Here is a 26664-nt window from a genome sequence, read left to right as displayed (position 1 = left end):
GTTTAAAAGGCAGTTGTATTGTGAAAGAAGGGTAGACAGGGAGGATGTGTTCAATTATTAGTCTTTATTTTGAGTAGGGACAAGATTGTCATACATGTGAGTATTTCTATTTCATTAAGTAGAAGCATGTTTTTAAAATAAAGGTATGCATTTATTTGTTTAAGTGTAAAAAAAGAGAAGTAAGAACAGGGAAACAGGAGTAAGCCAAATAATCCTCAGCATTATTTGACCTGGTGGATTATTTCTAGAAATTTAAGGAATCACCTTTGAGCTCCTTTCTTCACTTGACTCCCAGCCAGGACTATCCACACACTTGTGATTGTCCTTTCATTTCACTCTTTGATTTTCCTCAGTTTTTCTTTCCCAGCTCTTTTCTTCTCAAAAATCTAAATATTTAGAATACTCTAGAATTCTGCCTTCCACCTTCTTCTCTTCTTCATTAACAGTAATTCCATAGATGATCTCATCCAATGCCATGACTTTAAATACCAGAAATATGCTGAAAAATTCCAAATTTGTGTTTTAATTCTTGACTTCTCCTCTGAACTTTAGATTCACGTACCTATGTGCCAATTGGCCAGTAAATACCACTTCAACTCTGGTAGGAAGTCTCAAGTTTAGTATATAGAAATCAGAACTTTTATTCCCCTTCCAGTCCTGTTTCTTCCAATTTTCCTCATCTCAGTAAATGATATCAACACTCATCCTATTGCTCAAACCCAAATCCTTGGTTCTTCTCCTCATCTATCTGTGATCACTAGTGAGTTTAGATAGCTCTAAGCATCTGAACTTACTAATGAGATCTAGACATTTGTCCAGCTTCCTCAGCCATAATCTTAGGGCCACCATTGTTTCTTTCTGACTGGTCCCCCCAATTTTATCCTTGCTCCTCTCAGCAGTCTAATCACCACACAGACGGCTAATTAGATAATGTCACTCTTCTGCCTTCTAAATTGTCTCACTTCCCATTTACCATGGGCAACTGAGTCCTCACCAGAGCTTAGGATCTGGTCTTGCCTGCATCTCCAATCTTGTTCCTACCCCACTGCCAGTCACTTCCTGATCAACTGTGGTAGCTGGGCTTCTCAAGGTTTCTGTTTTCCTGCCCTATCCTGTAACATAAGCATTATTAGGGCAAAGAATTTGTTCGTCCGTAGAGCATTATTATCCCCAAAACTTAGAACAATGCTTGGCATAAGATAAGTGCTCAGTGACTGAATAGATATATGAAAAACAAGAAGCAATCCAGGAGCCAGAAAGATTGAGCACAACCAGTGGTCACACATAACAGCCAGGTAAAGAGAGGGGGGTTGTAAATAAAGCCATATCAGGACAAGTGGTTACACAAAATACATAAGGAAAAAGAGGGCACAGTAATGTGATCCAAGATGATGAATTAGTTCTCAAAGTAGAACTAGCTTCAGAGATTTGATGCTGGAACTTCTAGGAAATAAAACTTCTGGGTAGACTAATAACTATAATAAGATACCTGCTAATAAGAAGTGTGTTATTAAAAATAGTGTTAACAGAATAATGTCAAGGAAATGGGTTATAAAATATGGGCCGTGGGTGACTTGAAGAATGCATAATTTTAAGGAGATGATGCCAGGTTGGAAATTGGTAAAACCTATGAGAAAGGCAAAAATCTAAAAGATTCTAGTGAAGCAGTAAGAAATTTTTTACCTATCAAAAATATGAATAGCAACTCAAGCTTGAAATCCGTTGGAGTCAAGATCTATGCCATAACCAAAAACCAGTAAGTCTCTAATCTAATCTTGAAATCTCTACTCACCTAGGAAAATATTCTTCCTTTTTTGATCTGTAAAAATTACTATAATCTTGAAAAAGTATTATAGTATTTCTGCAACCTGAAGAAGATAATTTATTATTAGCTGATCTCCTAAAGCCGTAAAAATAGGTAGATAAATAGAGAAATTAACTAAACCCATGATGTTTATTTTTTAGAGTAGGTTTAAGTAGAAATGAAATAATTTTTAAAATATTATATTTGAGTAGATTCTGTATCCTAGACCTATTTAGTATGTTTGAGGCATTAAAAAGAATCCAAATTTTAAATTGTAATTGCACTATCAATTAATTAAGCAATGTTATTTTATAGTCAATACTGTTTAAAAAGTTGGTTTTCAAAGTTTTATTAGTGCAGTTAAATTAACTTAGCACTAAATAAAGTATAAATAGTACTCTGTATTTCTTGCCATACACCAAAACACCTCATTATGAAATCATCTACTTCAGAAATGTTAACACCTATTTCAAGAAATCATTTTAACAAGAAATGAGGTAATCCATATGGTGCATTTGGTCTTCTCTGAAGAGCAAGTTAAGGAATGGAAGATTGGCAAGAGGCTTCTCTATGGGTAATTTCATCATTGATATATGTCTATTCAATAGATGTGATCCAGACTGTAAATCTATAAATGACCAGCCCACCCACCATGGAGACTGAATAGTGGTCCCTTCTGGGGTCCACTTCAGGGATGGTGATGACTGGGAAGGGGTATGAGAGGAATTTCCAGGTGATAGAAATGTTTTATGTCTTGATAGGAGTGTCGGTTATACAGGCTGATGCATTTTCAAAACTCATCAAATTAGATACTTAAGATTATGCATTTTGCTATATATCAGTGGGAAAAAAATGAAAACAAATATTAAACTCCAGTTGGTAAGTTTGCTTTACACAGTGGTATGGGTTCACAATTTTCAATCTACTTTTCCATTCTAAGCGTGAGCAAATCCATAGATATTTTGTGGACAGCACAAATAAGATAAGAGCTACAAATATGGAAGGAAAAAAGACTAGGATGTACTCTATGGTATATTATATGAATTAGAGCTATCCTTATGAGTTCATATTTGTATGTACAGAACTATGTCCATTGAGAGGGTCTAGAAGCAGGACACACCAGCAGCTGCAAGGGGCATGGAAGATTTTGTTTTTCAAAATGTAAAAGGAACTAAAATAGCTAAATGGATTTGGGGTTTCTTATAGAAAGCTTGATTTCAGGGCAAAGGCAGGGAAAGCACAAGATGAACCTGGAACATCTTATTTTGCCAGAAAGTAAAAATGTTCTCAAAGAATGGGGATATATCAAGACCAACAAGGGAGAAAGCTTGAAGGGTTTCCCCAAATATAAGGATTGTCTATAAAATAACTTGCTTGTATTAAGAAAAATAACAAAAACAAGAAAGAAAGCCTGAGAAAGACAAAGACAGTAAGGCTGATGGAAAGGCTATTCTAGATTAAAGATGAAAGAAGCATAGCAAATAAATGCAGTGCATTATCCTAAATTGGTTCTCAGGTGGAAAACATACAAACAAACTACAAATGTTATAAAGGGCATATTTAGGACAATTGACAAAAGTGAATACATACTGTATTAGATAATTAGATTAGATAATTGTATTGACTTAATGTTAAATTTCCATGATTTTCTGTGATTATGTAGGAAAATATCCTTGTTCTTAGTAAAAATAAAAAACAGGGTAAAGAGGCACAATGTCTAACCTGCTATCAAATGATTCAGAAAATAAATATTTCTCCAAATTGGAGGGAATTAAAGAATGATAAGAAAGTTTTCATAGCATAAAATGTAAACAACTGGTGAATCTCGGTGAAGGTACACAGGAATTCTCTGTACTGTTATTTGCACTTTCTGTGCATGTTTGAAATTATATCAATATAAAAAGTTTAGAAAATAAATGTGCTGAATGTCTCGTGGGTAAGACTTAGAGTCTTCTTTCACAGACCTTTCCTGAGCAGGAAACAATAAAAATTTTATTGCACATTTCTATAATTCACAGTACGCAAAAGCATTGCAGCATCTTAACTTTGTCCTGACAATCACCCTAGGAGGTAGATATCCTGTGGACACCCTACAGATGAGGATCCTGAAACCCACAGATACTAAGTCACACAAAGTCAGTAGCATAAGTTGGATCAAAATATTCTCTGGTTTGAAGTCAACCTTGTCTTTAAATCACAGCAAATATTTCTTAAAACTTCACAAATATCTCCTTTAAGGTTGGAAAAGAAGACAAGTCAGTAGTAGAGAAACAGAACAGGCACAGGGAAGTTTAGTGACATCCAGGAATACTGAGGCTGAGGGGTGGGAAAGAGAGTGTGGACAATCTGAATGCAGACAGCGAACTGTCCGATTAGACCATTTAACTTCCCACAGGTGAAAACTCCTCGAGCAGATTTACTTTGGGGTCAGGTCATTTGTGTAGTATGGTGTCAATAAGTTTCTTGATCTGAGTTCTTCTTTTTATTAGGAAATTAAGCTTTTTACTGTATAAGTAGAGTTTTAAAAAGACAAATAAGACTCAGTATTAGCATACTGGTAAGAATATTTTTTGGATAAAACTATTTGAAATAATATCAGAAACTTTCTTGGTTAGAGACATAAAGAAAAAAGTAAGAAAGCTCCTGGTAACCGGAAAAATAAGAACTAATACCACTGAGTGGCTAAGGAGAGTAAAATGCAAGGTTGGTGAGCAAACGTTTTTCATCACAATTCTGTTACAGCTTATGTTTGTTTGCTTTTGTTCGAACTGAAACTGTGTGAAAAGACATTTTATGTCCTATATGACTGAACATGTGTTTATATTAGACGAAACTGCTTTTCTATTTCCCTCATATATTTATGGTTTGAAAAGATGTTATTGGTATAATTGACCTATAGTAAGTACATCTGTAAGGTAGCTAATTGAAAGAAGTCACTACTATCACTACAAGCCTGGTTGACTTTTAGAAAGCATATGTTCTGCAAGAACGTCAAATGGACGAATTTACAAAATCTGAGGTTAATACAGGAGGTGGCTGTCTTACTAAGACCTACCTATGATGCAGCAGGAAACACTGAATTTCTAGCTAAAGATACCTTTTACTTGTAACACAGTTAGGATATAGGTTACCCATCTGTGGCACACCTAAGGCATAGAGTATGTATAGGTAAAGGTTGAAGTCATGTTTAGCAGGGGGTGGGAAAGTTGGCTGCTGTAGACATTTGTTATGATATGGCTGAAAACAGATTAAAATATAATTATCAAGAGGCAGCAAAGTTAAGAAGGTGTAGTTTAGATATGGAAGAGGCTATAGTTTAGTCACCCAGATACGGGGTGTAATGCACAGACTCAGACAGCTTTAGATGTAGATGGGCAGTGCCTTGGACTGTCCTTCTGGAGCGCAGGTAATTGGCCAAGCTGGGATGTAGCTGAGGGTCCTCATTTCCAGGTTCCCAGCCTTACGAGTTTGAGTTTACTCTCACTCTTGTATGATGGGTATTTCTGCGTAGGCTCAATCCTTTAATACTCCTTCTCCCTGGCCCTCCCTATCTCCCAAATAATTTTGACAGCCTCCTGTAGCTGATAGTCTGTCTCCATCCATCCAAGACCTTTCAATGCCTGTGTTTGTACGGAGTTAGTCTTTTATCCTGATTAACTAAGGCTGCATCCTCCATTCTGAGCACACACACTTCTCTCAGAGATTCTGAACTCTAGAGGCTCATTCTAATCCTCACAGGTAAGGTCATTCCCTGGAAGTCTCTTGGGGCAGGAAATCACCCTTGTCAGGGCTTATGAATCTTTAGGAGGAAGTTACGTTTTTTTCTAACTTAATTCAGAAGGGTTGGAGTACAATTACCTAAAGAGGTGCCCTCTTTCAGGCAGAAGAAGAAATTCACATGTTCTTGGGCCCAGGAATATTGATGTTTATTTCCAGGCCCTTCCACCCACTCTCTTTTCTCCTGTGACACTGCTTTAAGAATGGCTGCTCTAGAGGGAGAAGATAAATTCTAAAATTCAGCATGTATTTTGTCATATCAAAAAAAGAATTCGACATGGTTGATATTAGTTCTAAGTTTTAGTTACAGTTAGCATCAAAACAGATCTGACTTGAGAACTAAGGAAACATTTTTATGCTAATTCAGAGCAAAGCGCTTACACGTGAATTTCAAAGGGCACACTTTTTAATTTGTAACTTGAAGGCTATCTATACATGCTTTTTTTTGACATTGACACTTTGCTGACAATAAGTATTGTCCTAATTGGCTGATAACCAGCAAAATTTATATAGTGAAAACTAATTTTATACCTTAAAAAATGCTTACCTTGTAAATAGGTGGAAATTTCAATTTTTATGTATGTATGAACCATAATACTTGATCCAAGGGTCTAATGAAGAATAAATTTTAATTATACTTTCTCTATTTTTATACATGACTTTAATGGGAAAATGATTGGAAAGTTTATAATGTTATAAACAGCAGGAACATTTTCCTGCTGGGAGGGTTTGGGGAGGCTGCCTGAAATGGGATGCCTAGTGTCTGCTGGGGTCACCTCGTTGGGGAAGGGCCAGCTGTGATATCGCACTCACCCATACACGCAGTGGGCGGCCGACACCAGCCAGTCCCTGCTGACCAGAGAAGCCCCACAGAGCAGCCGGTCGTTATAATACACAGCAACGATCCAAGGCCAGGCTCCTTCTCGGGAATTATTTCCTCCAACGATCTTTGGGCTAACTTCTTGAGCCACCAGTTTTTTTCCACACGCTGTTAAGATCATTGAAGAAAGAACTTGTAGTTAATTTTGGTGGATTTCCTCTGGTCATGAAAATTGAGTGGATCACTGCAAAATAACTTTAGGTGACATAGTGACTCTAAACAGAATGATTGTGATGACTGAATAGGAAAAACTGATGCCATTGCTACTGCCACCATCTTCAGTAAAGCCTAAAGACGGTCTTCATAATGTATGGAGATTCCTCACTGATGTGTTGCAATGGACACTCCCTGTAGATCACAACAACAGGATGAGAAGACTCAAGTTTCAAAGTGACCTACAGGGTGATATTGGAGAGAACTGTATCCAGGCATATTGACTGTTTTCATTGTTGCCATTGGAGTAAATCTCAGGAGCTTGAATGATGGAGGTATTATTACACAGAGAAGCTCAGGATGGTGTAATTTCAAGGCTTCATTACAGTACTCCCATAAGTATTAAGTGCACATTTTTAAAATTTTCGCATATCACAGGGAAATTTAAAATTGACTCATAAAAAAATCATCTTTTTCAAGATTTCAAAAGACATGGAAATTCGTGAAGTATAATATCTTCTTAAATGCCTTTTTAAAATTCTGCCGCCTCTGTCTGTGTTATCTACTATTAATGAAATTTTGTGCACATCCTTTTGGGTGTATGGATAAATTTTAAAAAAGAAATAAACAGAATTTTAAACTGAAGGCTTGAAGGAGAACAGGAGGAAATATTTACTTACATTTATGGTTACATTGTAACAGAATCAGTGAATCCTCTAAGCACTGTTTACTGTAATAGAAGAACAACTGTATTTCAAAAATGGTGCACACAACATTTTAAAGCAAAACATAGTGTAAGTTGTCCTATTTTTTCTCTTTAGTAAAATGGACCTTTAAATGTGTCATACATAAAATGCATAGCAGAAAATCCTCAAAGTCAAATAAAGCTGAGTTCGTATCTTTAACTCTACTGCTTATTCTTCATGTGATTTTGGATAAGTTGCTCAATATCCCCAAGACTCAGTTTTAACATTCATAAAACAGGGGCAATAGTACTTTATTGGAGTTTTGTGAGATGTAAATAAATATTTGCAATGGAATTATTATTGTGTGTTATACACAATGAATACCTGATGAACGGTAGCTTCTGTTAGTTTCTGTGAACCAACCGTGGATTTCACCGTTCTATGATACAGAATATGCTTCACTATTGCTAACGACGGCCTATTCAGGGCCCCAAACTCTGTGTGAGGCTGTATACTTTATTCAGGGAATTCAATGATGAATGAATCATGAGTCCTGCTTTCAAGGGAGGCAGACATGTAAATATAAAATAAAGTGCAGGCATAAATAATTAAAAACTCACTACCCATTTAAATATTTGGATACCAACTTTTTTCAAAGCCAAGAATTCTAAAGAAAAATTAAAACAAAGAAAAAATTTTAAATGTTATACTTACTAACCACTAGAGGTCAGTATAACACAAGGAATTAAAGTACTTGCCCACACCTTTCCCTGATGGCAGCTACTGTAGCTATCGTTTGCCTTAAAACACACAAGTACACACAGATAATTTTAATGGTTTCTATTTACATATTTAACAACACCTACTGTGCATGTTTTTTAGGTGCTTGAAATTTTAGGGAAGAACAAGTCTAAAAACATAAAACATGGCCCAAGATGCATATGAGATCATTAAGTACAACAAAACAATTCAGTGTGTCTGGAACATACATGATAAGGATTACTTGAAATTACATGCATTCATGTTGTCTGAAAAATCCCCTAGAGCAGACATAGCCAATTGAAATATAAGTAAATATACATTTTATTGATAAGCAATGTGCATGCAGGTCTATCTATCTAGATATAGATAAATCAATATGCATTCATAATTCCCCAAAGAAGAAGTCTCAGTTAATGCTTCTTCTGTTATCCACCCATGGTTAGGAGAGAAGTCGTTTTTAGGATGTACCCCAGCATACTGTTAAGTTTCATTCAAACTTTCTACATCTACAATATCCATCAATGAAAACTCATATTCAAAATGGTTCATCATTTTTAGGTGTTAAACAATATTTAAGACTCTGTGGTCTGTGAAAAATGGATGAATATCTTTTCAGCAAGCACAGAAAAGTTTTTGGTTAACTTAATGGTTACCAGAGAATTAAACTGAGCTTAACACCTCATTCTTCAAGTGTTTTGGTTAATCAAATTTTCATACACAAACACACACGTAGGGTCTCAGTATACAGCAGTAAGTTGCTTCACTTATGGTCAGAGTGAGCAGTAAGTACATTTGTCCAGGTACGTTATAGAGATTAGAGGAAAATAGAATAACTTTCCTGGCCTTCAGTCCTGGAGTCAGAATTAGGTCAGCCCTCTGTATGGGAAAAAAGTCAATGCCATGATCCTGTGTCTTGCTTTCATCCCAGAGGGACAATATTGGGATACAAATGGATGGGTTTATATCTACTGTGTTGACAAAATGAACTGATTTCTCTCCCTATATATGCCCAACAAGTGGCCTTTTTTCTTTCTTTTTCCTTTCCAGAACTGTTATTTAAAGTGATATGCTGCCTTGGAGAGTTCAGAGGTAGCACAGTAGAATGGCAAGTGGAGGGCTTTGAAGCCAGATAAACCTGGGTTAGAATCTCATGTTGCCTCCAGGTTTGTGAACGAGTCCAGGTCACTTAACAACACCAGGCTTTTCTCCTCATCCTTACAGTGGAGCCATGCTACTTAAGTCAAAGAGACTAGAAATAACCTCTGTAACATTGCAATGTTTCTGCCACAGCATCTGTCACAGGACAGGCATTCAATAAACTGTTGATAAGCACTCTATATCCTGTACCTAGCACCATGCTTAGAACACATTGTCAATCAATATATATTAAGTCAAATTTTTTTTTTTGTTGTTATGTAGGACTACTAGACAAAAAAATGGAAGAAAGGGAAACCCAATACTGGCAGCAGCATGAATTGTACATTTCCAGTTATATCAGGTCAGACTGCTGGTACCTTGTTGAATGACCTTCTCTCAGTGGTGGGAAAATAGTAGTCTAGTCATGCATATGCCTCATAATAGGAGAAAAAAATGGGGATCTAAGTCGATCTTCATAGTTGGAAGAATCATCTTCTTTGATATCTTCTTCCTTTCCTAATTTTTTTATTATGACCACTAGTGAAAGGGTGTTTTCAAAAACACCAGATTTCATGGGGCAATAAATGTATTTCTGCAATAAATAAACAAATACATACATACATACATAGATACTAAGTGCATATATGTCTGATTCCCTGTCAACCCAGTATAAGGTGGCTAATTAAGGAAGAGATTAAGAATGTTCTGGATTATTGATGTGATGAAAGTTTCAAGTATCTTTGTGTGTAAATGGTGTCTCTTTCAAATAACATGAACATACATACAATAAAGACATCAATGTATAAAGATACTGGCATTTTGTTGATAAGCATGGAATAAACTAGTTCTTATTTTAAATATGCATATAATTAATATAAAATATTCTGTACTTTTTCCTTTTTTTCTAACTGATTCTTAAATGTCTATAAAATATAAATAAGAGACATTCTCAGCATACACACTGTTCAAGATCTATAATGATAATGCAAATTTAGACATGCTTTATAGAAAGGAAATCTAGTAGGCTGCTTTCTCACTTGCAGATGGTTTGCTTCACCCTTGATGAGACTAATAATATCAGTCAAGGCCCTGCAAATATTCATATAAAATATTCAACTGCAAAGTACTTTGGTACTAAAACTACTCCTTTAACAATCTGTTTTACTGGTTGAGCTCACAGACATGGCAACTTTTCATGAAGAGCTGAGTAATTATATAATTTCACTTTTCACCATTAAGTGTATTAAACAAAGAACTTCAAGCTAATGCACAAGCAATGATATCTTAAATCCTTGTCTGTTGTTACAGCTTCTTCTTGAAGTTACTATCTTCCCATCCAAGCTGGTCTTTAATGGAACTGTAAAATTCAGAAGCCAATTTCAACCGAAGTTATCATTAATTCCCAAACAGAAGAAATGACATAATCTAAGCTAAAACAGATCTTTGAATACAGGAAGGATGCTGCTTTTTAAAACATGAGTAAAAGCTGTAAAAGTGAACCTGATTGTAAAGAGCAAAGGAGAAAATGTAGACACAACTTAAAGTCTGTACTCTTTCACTTAACAACCATGTTCTATTTGCTAGAGAAAAGAATACCATGACTTTTTTATCCCTTTCTTCTCTTTTGATGATAACTAATTGTGTCACTCTTTTTAGTCTGATCAACATTGGACCTATTTATTCCAACTCTCACAATTTCTTTGTATGGGGTTTACTTGTTTATAAATCCAAGATTATGGATAAAAAGAATGTGGGAGTAAAACTTATTGAATCTCTATCAGTGTGCTCTCTAATTACACTGTAATACTTCATTTGACCCTGTTACCATATGTATATGAGGATTAGGCAATGTTATCAGATAGGATCGATTAGATCGATTAGATACTGTTTGAGATTACCTGAATAACAAAAAAATTAAATAACTTTCAAGATTATGTGGCATATATGGTGGTATTAAAATCTGACTGACTTCAAAATCCACCTTCTTTCCTGTCCATGTACAACTAGTCAAAGAACACATTTTGAGACCCACCTTGGTGTTAGTATTAAGCTGCCATTAGGTGTTGTGTTTAGTTGTACAAACGGTCCATGTCCAGTAGAAAAGATTGGCATGGATGAGTTTCCACTCCTAGGGAAAAGCACGCAGACAAAACAAAAACACAAACAAAAAAGTCATAAACGAAACTTCTAGTTATTTAATGCTGTGGACATTGAAATAAATTATGAAATTTCAGGCAAAGAGATTAACACTTTAATATTAAGCTTCAAATGTTTTGATGTCTAAAAGATGGTACAACTCAGTAGAAGAATTACTCATAATGACATGAAATGTAATTTTAATTTTTGCATAATACCTCTTGTTCTTGTTTGCCTGCTCATATATGTTATTTAACAGAGTTAAAATCAGTGCATATGTCATTTGAGTGTCTGATTTGTTTCATTTGACTTTTCTATGTTGTCCAACAATTTCTATAATGATCAATTATAATGACAACTTCAAAGAGTTGCCGCAACATAATTTATTAACCTTTTTTTCCTGTTGAGTGTAATTCATCTTTTAAAAAAATGCACGTTGTCTAAGAACAACATAGAAAAAGGAGATCCTCAGTGTTTACTTTTGTTGCTTTGTTCTTGATATTTCATTCAATTCAAAGCCTAACAGCCCTAATTTAAAATAGGAAGCTATGTTTTTGCTCTAAAAGAGGGAGTATGCAGCCTGTACCTCCAAGTGTCAAATGGTGAACCAGAATGGGATAAAAAGACACCTCCATGTGACAAAAGACATTAAGTTACTGGTCTTTCTTATCCCTGAAAACCTGTTACAGTTCTCAACTGTGAACCTTCACTGAAGATTTCTTTTAATTATCCACTCTTCCCTAGGCTTAGCTGGAAACTTTTAGCTTCTCACTTTCTAATCTTTTTCTTGCCTTTTATTTATTCCAGATTTTAATCTTCATATAAAAATATGCCTTTAGGCTGGAAACATCCTGATTCCTGCTATCTTCTCTGGGCTGGCAGGGAGATGATGTGGTTCCTATCTTTTAGAGTATCTTGAAGGACCCATCCACTCCCTCTTCAAAAGAAGGTCCAGTGTTTTTTCCAGGCTATAGTCAACGCTGACCCTTTTCTGTCTGTGTGCATAGAGGAAGTTTCCAAGGAACACTCATGGCTGTTATGATCAGTAAGAGGAAAAGAATGAAGTAGAGGGTGTTTCCTTTCTCTTTCCGGTAAGACAACACCTTAAAGAAACTGAAAGTGTCTGATACCTTTCATTCACTGAACAGAGAACTGGAACAATGGAGCTTGTATTTAATGTCCCAGAATTTATCATCTTGCACTTTCATTTTATAAACAGATAAATGTTAACTCAAGCACACAAATCAATCACCATTCCTTTAATAAAACCTGAAATGGATTTACCAAAGGGAAAATGAGTGTTGCTACTATTATTGCTAAAGATTAAGATATTCCTTCCATGTGGGAAGAAGAATCATCTTATTTAAGGACTTATATAAAATATATTTTTTTTATAGGTCAGAAAACAAAACAGGCATAAAGACATGCAAAAAAAAAGGAAAACACTAATCTGAAAAGATACATGCACCCCAAAGTTCATAGCAGCATTATTTACAATAGCCAAGATATGGAAGCAACCTATGTGCCCATCGACAGATGAATGGATAAATAAGATGTGGTACACACACACACACACACACACACACACTGGAATATTATTCAGCCATAAAAAGAATGGAATCTTGTCATTTATGACAAAATGGATGGACCTGGAGGGTATTATGCTAAGCAAAATAAGTCAGACAGAGAAAGACAAATACTGGATGTTTTCTAAAAAACAAAACAAGTGAACAAATATAACAAAGTAGAAACAGACTCACAGATACAAAGAACAAACAGGGGTTTGTTCACAGATACAAAGAACAAACAGGGGTTGCCAGAGGGGAAATGGGTGGAAGGAGGGACAAAGAGGTAGATTAAGAGGTAGAAACTTCCTATTAATCTGTCTCATATCAATTTAATTTAGACCAGCCAGAAGAAGCTATAGAAGGGTAGAGGAAAATTTCTTCCTCCCTGACAGTGTGTAATCTATAAAAATATCCAATATGTTGTACACCTGAAATTAATATAATATTGTAAGTTAACTATACTTCAGTTTAAAAAAAAAAGATCTCAAATGGCAGCAGAGGGTATAGAAGATCAGGAATGCTCTAGATCAGGAAGGACTTTACCACTGCAGGAATCTTTTAGTTAAGGACTCACACATTTAGGGAAGACAGGATGTGGATCAAAAGAGATTTTAGATGACTGAATTTTACCGTCGGTACAGCTTCTGGTACAATTCATCAAGACTAATCTTGACTTTTAAGAATATCAGGGAATGTCTATCCAATCTGAAGAGGCTCTAGTTGTGTTGACTTTACATGAAGGCTCCAGAAACATCATTGGAATTGGTTGATTAGTGTACCTCTTCACTGGGAGGGACAAGTTGGTGGATCCTAGTTACTCTCCAATCTCCCTTTTAGATGTCTGTCTTCTTTTACCACTTTTGGTTCATGTTCTCAGTATCCTTATTCTGCTGAATGCCTATGTGTGTGTATATTCTTCTAGGTAGTTTTCTATGTTCCCGACTCTCCATGATGAAAGATTTTCCAGGTGTGTAATCCAGATAAGCAACATTAGCCTCACCAGGGGCTAGTTACAAATCGTCCAGCTCTATCCCAGATCCACCCACAATTTTGAAACTCTGGGGGTGAGATCCAGTGATGAGTCTTTTAACAAACCTTCCAGGTGATTCTGACGCTTCCTAGTCGCAAACCATAGTCAAATGAAATATCTAATTCTTTACTTGTTCAGGAGGCTGCTCGTTGGTTTCCAAAGTGACTTCTAGTTACCTATAGTAATCTTACTATAAGCAATCTGTTTAAGCCACTGATAAAGTTAATTCATATATCAGGACCCACAAAATGGTGGTCACCCAGGGGCCTGGCCCACATCACAAATCTAAACCTAAGTCAGCCTACACTTACAGGAAGTGTTTCACTTCCTGAAATATAGAAAGAAAATGTAACACCAGTCACAATCTTCCAACTCATGTTTAGCTAGCTCACCTTACCCTAGAAAATGGGACCTGGTAGCCTATATGCCTATAAGGAAATCCCTGACCTTCATTGCCTCTTCTAATGTTCCATAAAACTCACTGTTGCCCCAAATCCCTCAGGAATAGTGCTCCACCGCTTGTGAGGCACTGTACCCCCAATCTATGGGCTGTTTACTCTTGAATAAAGGACGTCAAACTCGTTATTAAATTGTTTTAGTTTTGTCATTTGACAGCACTCATGACTACGTGGGGGGACATCTAGAAGAGTAATTCATTAAAAATATACATCAGAGTTGTGGATTTAAGCCTTCTATTATCTCTAGCTGTTTTTATTAGCTCTAGCTGTTATTATCTCTAGCTGTCTATTGCTTAGCTGTCTTTTTAAAGACAGATCCTGAGGGGATGCATTAATTTCTCTGGAAACTCAAAACAAAATTAAATTGAAAAAATATTGAAAAATTATTTATAAATCAGTTTTTAATCTAGTATCTCTTTATTACACACCTACCACTGGCATTGCACTGATAGGATTGGCAGTTAAATTTTTAACACATGCCTATTCTAGAAGAAAGACTAGAGGCAAATCTTTAAGAATAGACTATTTAGTAAACACTAAATGTGCTACCCTGGGATTCTGAAGTGCTGTTCCATAGTGATGTTTTCACGATCTGGTGGAGAAAAATAGAGATTATGTATACACGTGGAAAAAATGACACACATAAAGCTTGTATTCTAAGATCGTGTTCTATATATGCAGCCTCAAACTTTATATGAGAAAAGACGGCAGTTAATGGTGTAGATATATTGTTTGGGGTTATTCAGAACAACTGGAAAAAACATTCTTTTGGAAAAAACTTCTGAAGTACTCCCATAATTAAATTTTTTGTTGTAAATATTGGTATCAGCAACCTAAGAGTGGTGTATAGAGGCCATCAGTTCATACAAATATTTCCAGGTGTCAGTGCTGGATGTTAAAAGTTGGAATTTAATTAGAGACAGAGTAACTGCATTTCAAATCCTTCCAAATCAAGCTCACCTTTTTCAGACTGAACACAATTTATTCCAGTTTGTATTCATAGTAAGCAGAATATAAGCAGCAGAAGTTTACGACAAACTATTTCTTATTTTAAGAAATGATGGAGACAATAAAGATATATTCAATATTTAAAATATTCTTGGCAAAATAAAAGGTTAGCAACAATATATTAAGTCACCATTTATTATTTAGAAACAAAATCTCAGAACTGAAAAATTGAACTGTTGAGAATATATTCAAGGGATGATAGTTTTCTCCTGTCCTTATCTGTTTCTATTTTAGAATATAGAAGCCTCCCTCCCCCTCCCCAAACAACAGGATTTAAGGGAATGGTGAAGATATTTTGGTTTGGGGAAAACCATAATATCTTGCTGTTTTTATGTAACAAACTTTACGTGGAAAAAAGTCTTTGAGTAAAAAACAAAAACAAACAAATAAAATCCCTAACTCTGTTAACAGACTTTTATAGACTAAACAACTATGTTGCAGAAAATTTATTGGTAGATGATTCACAACTGACCAAAAGAGATTTTCTTAACCTTTATGTGTATAATTATATTCTCAGTAAATTCCTTGCCACATAAATCTCTCTGGGTTACAAAATACCCGTTTGAGTGTAAGTCAAAATAAAAGTTAAAGACAAAGAGATTTCTCCTTAAATTGTATTAATAAAAATAAGTGACATTTCACATAAAAGAGTACCTTAATTCCCAATAATATGTTTTCAAATACTTAGTGGGATAAATCAGGAATGATTTTTTTCCAAGCAAGCAATAATACCAACCTGTGTTTGTTGAAAACTTAGCCATGATTTTTTTTTTTCCCTTTTAATTATGTCCTACTTATAGTGGTCTTTTTAAACTCTCTAATTTTGTTTTGATCTGCTGGGGGAAAAAGTTTTCCAGAGAAGTTAAAATAGGCTAGTGTTGGAATGACAAGCTGAGGAATCCCCTGGATTAAGTCAGAGATGACCCTCACATAGGGTATTTAAACCTGGTTGCAGTAGGAAACAAATGTTTGTTTGTTTGTTCTTACTTTGTTTTTAACATCAGATGAAATCAAACTGCCAAACTTTGGAGATGTTTTGTACAATTTCTATGTTTTTTACTGAAACAAGTACACAAAGTTCCACGGGTTCCTTTGAAATGAGAGGACTACTTATCAGAATCACGGGGGCTTCTTTAAAGAACCAAGACCTCTGGGCCTCATTCTAGCCAAAATTCCAGCCTGGGTTCTATGGAGGCCCTAGTAGTTCATGGTAACCTGTAGGGGGCTTATATTTGGAGGAGAAATAATGACATCTTTATTTTTACTAGCTAATTGAAATATAGCCTTTTCTTCTGATACAAATTCAGGTGACTAACCACAATATTATTAGAAACACCTATACTTTTGCCACTAAAACAAATTGCAGATATCTTCAGATCACACTGCAGTTACTGTATAACTGTAAAAATATCATTTATTTTCATTTCTGATAGTACAATAATCATTGGAATCGCCAGTGTATCTTATTTACTATGTTAGTAAAGAAATACATAATATCACCCTGTATTTTTAATACTTTGATAATTTTTTTCAATGTAATGAATTTCCTTTGTAGTTATGTGTATTTTACTTTATGCAAAAATATGAACTTAAGAAGAGGTTGGCAAGTTTCACCAGACTGCCAAAAATGCGCATGACACACGCAAAAGAAGGTTAAGGACACCTACCCTAGATAGTGGTTCTCAAACTTCAGTGAACAGCAGAATCACCAAGAGCTATTCAAACACAGATTGCTCTGCCCAGCTCTAGACTTTCGGATGAGTGGGTCTGAGGTGGCGGTTCCAGAATATGCATCTGTATACATGCATCCCAGGTGTTGCAGATGCTGCTAATTTGCTTTTTTTTAAAAAATTCATTTTATTGAAGTATAGTTGATTTACAAAGTTGTGTTAATTTCTGCTGTATAGCAAAGTGATTCAGTTATTAACGTGCTTCTAAAATCACACACTGAAAACCACTGACCTAGACCACCCTGAATCTGAATGTCTGGGACCATGACCAGGTGACTGTAATGCATCACCAGGTCTGGGAGCTGCTGATCTAGCTTCTGGATTACAAATCAGTGGTACGGTGGTATGCTTGCTTTCATGCCCTTGCCCATAGCACATGTAATTACCTAGCCACTGTGTTTTCCCCAACCCTGTTAGATAATAAGCCTAAGATGAATCTTAGGAAGTTACACAGTTACAGTAGTTTGCTATTATTTTCTCTTTACTTATTTTTAATTAATGCATTTCTAATTCTAAAACAGGAAAAAAAACCCATCAGAGTTATAAATTGCAATTCTGGCAAATGATGAGCTTTTTAGCTAGGTCAGTTAAACCAAGTAAAATAAAATTTCTTTTCACCCCCTCCCCCTAGCGCCCCTACCTGACCAGCTCACTGCCTCACTCATCCCACCCTAGGGACATAGCTAAGACTAAAATTAAAATTTCCTTTGGTGTTGGACTTGTAAATTAAAATTTAAAAATAACAGAAAACATTATTTAATTATTTTTGTGTCAAGTTAGCAAATAAAAAGAAATCATTTAAAGTTGAATGTAGCAGTTATATATTTTCTATTAATTCCTATATCTAATCTTTGTTGTTTTATGTTAAGGCTTTTTCCCACATAGTTGAAAATTTGGGGACACTGACAGAAAATATAGTCAAGAAGAGGAACATTATTTTTCTACCAATTTCTTAAACTAATAGGAAACACAGGTTCTATTTTCAGTTTTCCAGGAACCTATTTTTAGTGCTAAATTGTGCATACAAATTTGCTGTAGTGCTTACACAGGAAATTAAATTATCATGCTCTATTTATTTGGCAGGTTAACTTAAAAAAATTTTACCCCTCACCACCCCCCCAAATTTTTGAAACACCTCTAAAATGGAAGAACATTGAAGTAATTCCGTTTCTTATTTGGGGTTTCAGAATGAGAGGCTCAACTTGATGTTTTTGATATTTGAACTGAAGGTATCTAGCCAGGACTATTATGCGATTTAAAAATTAACACCAGCTCCTCATAGGGCTGCCTCATGGGGATACATATAACTAACTCTATTTTTAAAACATTAGTATTTCCTGAATTTTGTAGAGCTGTACAGACCTGATGACTTCTCGTTTTTAATCGCTTAGCAGGGCAAAACAACTGCATAGTTCATTTACTGGGTTAGCAACAGGGCAGTGTGCTTTCCTAGGAAATACCATTTTAAAAATCACTACTCTAAGTTTCCTTAACATTTATTCTTGCATCAGTATAAAATGTTTTCTTTCATACTTTGATCAGAGACATGAAAATGTTATTCAAAGTACTTTTTACTTATGCAGCTATCAATGGCAGGGAATGAAAATGTTTCATTTAGAAGAGGAAAGGCTGATGAAATCTGCCTCATATGATTTACTAGAATCTGTGGGGAATTGCATTTTGTATCCTATCTGAATAAATAATCTTGAGAGACTACAGTGCCTTTTTAATAAATTGACTCCTAAATTACTTCCCACTGTACCAAACACATCATTTTAAACTCGCCAAGTTTTCTTTCATTACCAGGCACCACTCTAGACAAATTCTCATTAAGGCTCTAACTTTCTTTCAATTACTAGAGCACTATGGAGACTACTTAATAAGTGCAGGTCCAAAGATTAAAGTCTTTGCAGAGATTACCTGACTCATTTCTGAAGAAAACAAGCGTCTGACCTTCACGAAAAATATTGTATCCAAGAGTGGGATGTACTACTCGCTTTTCACACACTAAAAAAATCTAGTTTTCTGTCCCTGTCTCCATCTGGAAGGACTGTGAGTCATTAGAAATGAGGTCAGTGAACTAGAGAGTAAAATATGGTTGGGGGGGAAAAACATGTAAATAGATGGTTGTGTGGAATTGGCTGTCACCCACACAGCTCAGGCCATTTTCTAGAAAGCCTTTCCTGACATGCCCAAATTGAGTATAGGTTCTCCTATAGCACATTGTATTTATCACATTATGTTGTAATTCTTTTTTTTTTTAACATCTTTATTGGAGTATAATTGCTTTACAATGGTGTGTTAGTTTCTGCTTTATAACAAAGTGAATCAGCTTATTTTTGTGTCTATCACCACCACATAAGCATTTAAAGCAAAAACAATGTCCCATTCATCTGAAGACCAGGCACAATATCATTACCAATGCTTAGATTTCCGATCTGGGAGTAAATAAAATAATATATTTATATTAGCAACTATTAAAAAATAATAAAGATAAAATGTTTCCTTTCCAATATGTTCTCTCATGCAAATGAAGGAATCAGCACTATGTAATCACCCAACGAATTTTATTCAAATTCATTCAAAATATTTCTGCCAAAGAAGATATCAATCACTTTGATCTTTGTAAATGATTCATCTTAACCCCGATCTATCCTCAGGGAAACAATTCAGTTAAGATTCACAAACCACAGTGGAAAGAACACCTGTGTTTATAAGCATATAGTGATGCTTAGGTGACGAATTGGGACTCAAGCTCCTGTGTAATAAAAGCCCAATCATCCAGGGCATTTAGATTCATCCATTGTGGACACAAGGTCAAGTAACCCATCTCCTCAGCCTAAATTTTACTAAGTTTCTGAGTCTATAAAATAGTTCCTCAGCATTACTGGCAAGTTTAGTAGTGGAAGCAAAGGACTGCCTAGGGCCTCACCTGCATGAACTTGCTATTGAACTAAAATCAACACTAAAGTAGGAACCTGGAGTCAGCGCCACTTATGCAGTGCTTTACTTGAAGTGGGGTTAAACAATTGTCTGTTTCAGTGTTTTGTTGATTCTTCATCAAAAAACTTTATTTCCCCTAACCTAACCTCCTCCAAGACTCTTTATGTCTCAAAGCTCCCCAGGTTAAAAGTGTTTTTGTTAGAACACAAACTATAATGTATAATAAAAGGGATATATATATAAATTGCAAGGTTTCCAAATAATATACATAAACCAAATTGATGATTATTTACATGATGGATGGTAAAATTCACTTCCTCCATTTGAATTTGACAAGAACTGCCTTCCTGACGAGGATGACATCACTTGCATGAGACTTGGAGCTGGCGAGTTCCCATTCTGAAGGAACAGCATTTTGGGAGGTAAAGGGAGCTGAAAGCTCTCAATCCAACTAGTAATTATCCAACTTCTAGTATCCAAGAAGTTATAGAGCATTTCTGACACTCTGACTGGGGCCTCAACACATTTTCCTATTGTAAAATATCTCTATGTGGTGGTTAGGTGCTATTTTTGGCACTGGTAATCAATGTAACTCTCCAAGTCTACTAGAAATTAAACACTGCACTAACATTATTTCTAGTGGAAAATATGTTTTGGGTTAAGAAATAAATTTCAAAAATCTGTGTATAGAATGATGACTCTATGAATTATTAATCAGCAAGAAGGGCCCCTTAAGAGGAAAGCAATCAATTACCTTTGATTTTGATGAACTAGAAATAGCTGAGATAACTTGGAAATGCTGGGAGTATAGGTGGATGTGGACTTAAATTATTTTCCTTTGTAACTTTGTGTAATCTTCTAAAATAAATTAGAAAACAATTCTCCAGTTCAAGGTGGAAAGGAAATTATAATGATTTATAACTGGCAAATGTACACTTCTGGCATACATTTATTTAGCTAGAAATATTTATATTTACATATATACTTATACATAAAGAATAATTTATTGCTTCAACAAATATTTTTTAGCACCTGTATTTTGAAACAAATATAAGTCTAGATATTAGCAATGCAATAATGGATAAAATAGACATGGGTCTTACATTTATAGACTTCTTAGTTTACAGCCCAACCCGGTAAATAATATAGTGCTATGAGTCATAAATAACCATATGTGACCCAATATGGTTAAGTCTCTCAAATCATGAATACCAAAGGATCAGAATGGTGAATTAGAGTTGACAGATTATACAGCTTAAATGAAGTAAATTATTACTACTTATCACCCACCATTTTTCACCTCATCACTTTTGAGACTGATGGGAAGGTAAAAAACGAATATAGTGAACTTATATATTTGAGGTAATATATTATGATATTAAACTGGGATGTAAAGTAAATTTTTGGTGAATCATTAATACGGAATTGTCCCTTGAATTAAGTCTTGTAATTTTGCATATTCTTTATCACAATAATTATACTGATACAGATCTTCTGAAAGAACTATTATGAACATGTCACAAAGATACAGCAAAAGTGTGTTCTCTGCGTTACCCTTGTGATTAGTTATATACATTATAATATAGCATAAAATGGAATATTTCTTTTTCTTAAAAATCTACAGAAAATATTTAATGACATGAGAAATGTTCATGTGTAAGTAGGCTACAAGACAGAGCATAATATGGTATTTTGTATGATTTTGTAATATACTATTTCTATATACTTATATTTATGTAATATTTATAAAAAGGTTATTAACTGTGGTTGTTGTTTGAGAATGGGGTTAGGCAAGATTTTTATTTTTTTCCTTTTGATCATGTATATTTTCTAAATCTATAACTTCCATAAATTTTAAATTTCTTAATAAACCCAATTTGAAACCCATAAAAATACTTGAGAATAATTTAAGAGAGAGCTGGGTAGAATTACTTACCCTAGTCCCATTAGCTGACAAACATCATTTGAAATCTGGGTCGTCCAGTTCTCAGCACAAGCTACATGCCATATGCTCTGTATTCTGAACTGCACCAAACCACGGTTTGTCGTGCCATTGAAGAGACGCACTAAAGAGATTAGATCATACATAGGGTCATTGTGACCTAAGTTGATAAAAGGAAATGATGGACTCTAAACATGCAATGTTCTTAACATTGAGAATTTAGAGATTGATAGTATGTAATTTTTCGTAACAGTATGCTGGAAGTCTTAAGTTGAAAAAGATAAATTCGGTAGACTTAATTTTGCTCTTTCATATGACTATAAAAAGGGAAAGGGCAGAGATATGCGAGTTCACTGCATACCAATACAGCAAATAAACAGAAAATAAAGCTTTTTGAAGAGAATGTCTTACAAATGTGTTCTCTAAAAGAAGGAAAACTCAAGTTCAGGAATAACTGTAAGCATTTTTTTTTTCCTACTTCTTTCTCCAGAAGCTATTTTCTTTGCCCTTATTCTTTTGCTGTTTGGTTTCCGTCACCTTCCCCTCTATCTTACAACCATTTTGGATAGAGTGTTAAGGCCATTAGTGACTAAGTGGGGATTGGGTTAAGCTAAGCTAGTTTATCAAACAGGTAAAATATCACCCATCATAGTTTTACCCACAGACGCCACATTGTAATTCTGTAAGTGAATGTTATGTTTACATTTTTTCCCTATTATAAAAAGAATAACAGCATGCACTTTAGAATTAGACAGACTTAGGCTGGAAACACAGCTCTAGCCCTTGTTAGGTGTGTGATCTTTGGCAGCCCCTTAACTCCTCCAAGCCTCAGCTTTCTCATGACTGAAATAGAGTTCATTCTAATTATGTTAAGTTTGTTTTACAGCACTTAGTTACAGTGCATGGCACATCATAAATAGCATTAAGTATGTGCTCTGAAATAAAAGTAAGACAGAGTAAAAGTAGCCATTACTCCTAATGTGATAGAGATCTGGAGTGGGGCTGGACAGGAGTCGCAGGCAGAAGGAGTAGTAGATACTGAAGAATCAAGCATGTGAAGGAACAAGTCTAAGAAAGACAGTTATAAATGAGCATGAGGGTGCCTCTGTGTGTAGGCAATGTACAGAGTATAATAGTTAATAAGAGTGATGCTAGTGTGCCTGGTGTGGGCTGTTGTCTCTCTGTGGTATTTTATGCTTTTTACCTGAAGATGGGTTGTCCTAGACTTAAAGTTATTAAATGTAGTCAAGTTTAAACAAACAAACAGAAACAAGAGTTTGCATGTTAGCTTTTATTCTAACCAGAATGGTGACAGCGGTGCTGAAATCACCGGGAGATCATAACTTCAGAGTACCAAAATATATCCTAATAAATATAGTCATAATCTTCCTTTCACATCTGTAGAATCCAAATGTAGAGGTTAAGCTGGTAAAAAGTATTTTCCTAAAAATAAAACGTACCACAATGTGCTTCATCTGAGCCATCCTTACAGTGTGGAAAACTGTCACAGAGATTCACCAGTGGGACACACTCTCCATTTTTACACTGAAAATTGTCTTCCTTGCAGGGCTCTGTGGGGGAAAAATATGTACTGTATAGGATAAAGAAATGACAGACGGTTCTAGAGTACCCATCCCATTTCTGCCCCTTTAAACATCCTGTTATTTGCCACAGTGCATAGTTAAAGCTGGCTTTGATATTGGCTATGACTACACACTTACTGCTCAGAATGTTTCTGCAATAGTTCTGTCAAAGCCAGAGGCATGGCTTAAGAAGAGCATGTATAAAACCTTAAGCATCTCCTTTGCAGCAGAGGGCAGGGCAGTTGCAAGAGATGGCTGAGAGGTTTTGGACATACCTCTCCCGCACCATCTCTGTGAGTCTCAAATTCTTCCAACCCAAATGAACATATTGGGCTGGCCAAAAAGTTCGTTCATAAGATGTTATGGGAAAACCAGAACAAACTTTTTGGCCAACCCAGTACAAGTAACAACCACTGGCATGTTACACAAGCATAAAGAGATCTCTTGGTTTTACCATCCAAATGATACCTCCAAACATTTATTATATAGAAATGTGGAAAGGGCCTTTTGGTGGGATCAAAGTTGGACCAGGCTGGAAGCAGTGAGCTTGATTAAAATGTGATGAGATGGGAAAAAGTCATCTAAAGAAATGGAACCTGCAATAGTGGTAATATGAAGGGAGGTAGGAATGGAGAGCCAAACAAGAAAAGCAGGGTTGGAGTCATGGGAATGTGCTTGGACATTAAGAAACAGAAGGAAAATGAAGAGGCTGGACAAAGAAGGAACTGAGTAGATCCGGTAGTTTTTTCCAGAATTTGAGCTGTGCAGAAAGATGTCTACTTGAAATACTCATTGTGTAAAAGGAGTGAGAACTATGTTTCCTGTAAATGTTTGTTTAAATCTTAAGGACTTTTGCCCTGGGAGAGTCTTCATCTCACTGGAAAGAGGGGTTTGCTTTCCTCAAGTTGTTTTCTGATTGACTTGGGAGGGGTAGCTACATCCTGATATTAGGATTCTGTTGGGGCCACACGGTATTTGGACCCTCTGAGAAAGGAAATATTAGCTGGGTATGGAGAAGCTTGAAGTTTCTTCCCCTAGTGGTGCATGCACAACAATAATGGGGAAGAAAAAGCACTTGAAAAAAAAAAAGGAACAGGGAAACCTGTATTTTAAAAGCTATTAGTGAATATTAATCATTGACTACTATACTGTACTGTTTTCATAGATACACAATTCATGTTAAAATGGTTTCAAAAACAAATGGTACTGGTCTCCATAGAGACTTTCTGAATTTATGATGGCCAAATGTAATGACACCTGAAAGGAATAATTTCTGTTGCTTTAGAATCTAGGTTGTAGCCCCAAATCTGTGAGCATTGACAAATACTGTAATGTTCTAAAGAGAGGTACTAAATGTAGCCATACTAATACTTTAAAAATTACTGAAACTAGTCTGGTGACTATAAATTTCTAGCTAGCACCTATTTCCAGCTATGAAAAAGAAGTTTCGAGTTTTTTTCTAGAAACAGACTAAATAAGGGTCTTAAGGAATAGTGTTTTCATGTGCAATATGGGAGGAAGTTGCCATCCAGCAAACCAAGTGAAGGATGCCCCGAGAGAACCAACTCATACTGGGTTGCCTTAAAGAAGAGAGGTCATCTCACTCCCCAGCTGAAAGTTTGTTACACTGCAGAGTCATAAGGGCTAGTGCTTACACGGGACTAGTGCAGGGACTTTCAGGTACTTTTTTCAGCTGGGACCACAGTAAAAATACATATTTTAAATTGTACTCTAGGGCATACCCCAATGTGTATATGTGTGTGTGTGTGCATGTAACTAAATTAAAATTTACTTTGTTCTGTTATTTCTATTCTATTCCATTCCATCCCATCCCATCCCATCCCATCCCATCCCATCCCATCCCATCCCATCCCATCCCATTGTATTCTATTCTATTCTATTCCATCCCATTCCATCCATTTTGCTCCATAGCAAAGAATGGTGGCCAAAACTCAATAAATTGATTTCATGATACACTTTTTTTTTTGTTGTTTCCTGCGGTACGCGGGCCTCTTACTGCTGTGGCCTCTCCCGTTGCGGAGCACAGGCTCCGAACGCGCAGGCTCAGCAGCCACGGCTCACGGGCCCAGCCGCTCCGCGGCATGTGGGATCTTCCCGGACCGGGGCACGAACCCGCGTCCCCTGCATCAGCAGGCGGACTCTCAACCACTGCGCCACCAGGGAAGCCCTCATGATACACTTTTTGAAAAATACCAGACTAAACTGAAGTATAGTGAAAAATTTCATGGGAGATGGTAACTTTAGTGTCCTAAATTTTGTGGGTAGATAGCTATATAAATAAAGATCAGTATTCACTTCCTGTGTAATGAATTTAGAAGCCAGACATTTGGCTGGAACTTTCCTTGATGATAGTTAGGTATAAGAGAGAGGGTGGCAGTAGAAAAAACCTGCATTTTCTCCATGTGCAGGGCAGTGCATGAGTTTCGTTTTGGCCACATGGACACTGGGAAAGATAACTGAGTGACATTCGCCTGTCAGGACAAGCTGGCTCCAGCACAAATACGTGCGGGAATGAAGCCTGGCTGGTGGGGATTATGAGCAAAGCAGGGTTATAAGAGATCACAGGGTAAGTAGTGTACTACCCATGCCTACTGTGCAGTGGTCCTGGGGAGGGGGGAGAGGAACACACCAAAGAACCCACAACTCTGTTCTACAAAAGAGTTAGCATTTGTCCAGGAGCTACTGTTAGCTGAAAGAAAACTACAGTGGTGGAAGATTATCCTTTTCTGCCTCTCTTCCAACACTGGAGCTATGGGAAGATGGAAGGGAAAGAAAGTGGGAAATAAGTTAAAGACAATATTTCCACCTTCTTCTACTTTAAGATATCGGGCCAAGATTTGTGCCTGAGTTGGGAGATTAAAAAAGAAAGAGCTGTGACTTAGATGATATTAAGGTTTTAATGTTGTATTTGACTGTACGTTTTAATACCTAAAAGTGAGGTTTAATTACCCAGTTAAGAAAATTGCATACCTAAAATAACTGGAAAAATGAAGAGATCTGCCTGAAATATCCCAGAATAAAAAGAGAGATTTGGGGCTTCCCTGGT

General features: G+C 35.9%; 1 protein-coding gene across 1 annotated transcript in view; it reads right to left on the bottom strand.

Annotated features, from left to right (window-relative positions):
* The window catches only part of TMPRSS15 (transmembrane serine protease 15), a 133512-nt gene that overhangs the window by 15541 nt on the left and 91307 nt on the right, over window positions 1–26664 (bottom strand). Inside the window, exons 17-21 of the mRNA XM_027101029.1 lie at window positions 23475–23585; window positions 22009–22138; window positions 11232–11327; window positions 7295–7344; window positions 6395–6569 (exon numbers count right to left, since the gene is read on the bottom strand). Of these exons, the coding sequence (XP_026956830.1) occupies window positions 6395–6569; window positions 7295–7344; window positions 11232–11327; window positions 22009–22138; window positions 23475–23585 (562 nt within the window). The remainder of the gene's footprint in view (window positions 1–6394; window positions 6570–7294; window positions 7345–11231; window positions 11328–22008; window positions 22139–23474; window positions 23586–26664) is intronic.

The sequence above is a fragment of the Aethalodelphis obliquidens genome, unplaced genomic scaffold (genome assembly GCF_003676395.1).
Source record: "Aethalodelphis obliquidens isolate GAN/ISIS:26980383/991018 unplaced genomic scaffold, ASM367639v1 scaffold1, whole genome shotgun sequence".
In the NCBI taxonomy this organism is placed as follows: Eukaryota; Metazoa; Chordata; class Mammalia; order Artiodactyla; family Delphinidae; genus Aethalodelphis; species Aethalodelphis obliquidens.
Note: the sequence above shows the minus strand (reverse complement) of the source record. Positions and strands in the feature narration are given on the sequence as shown.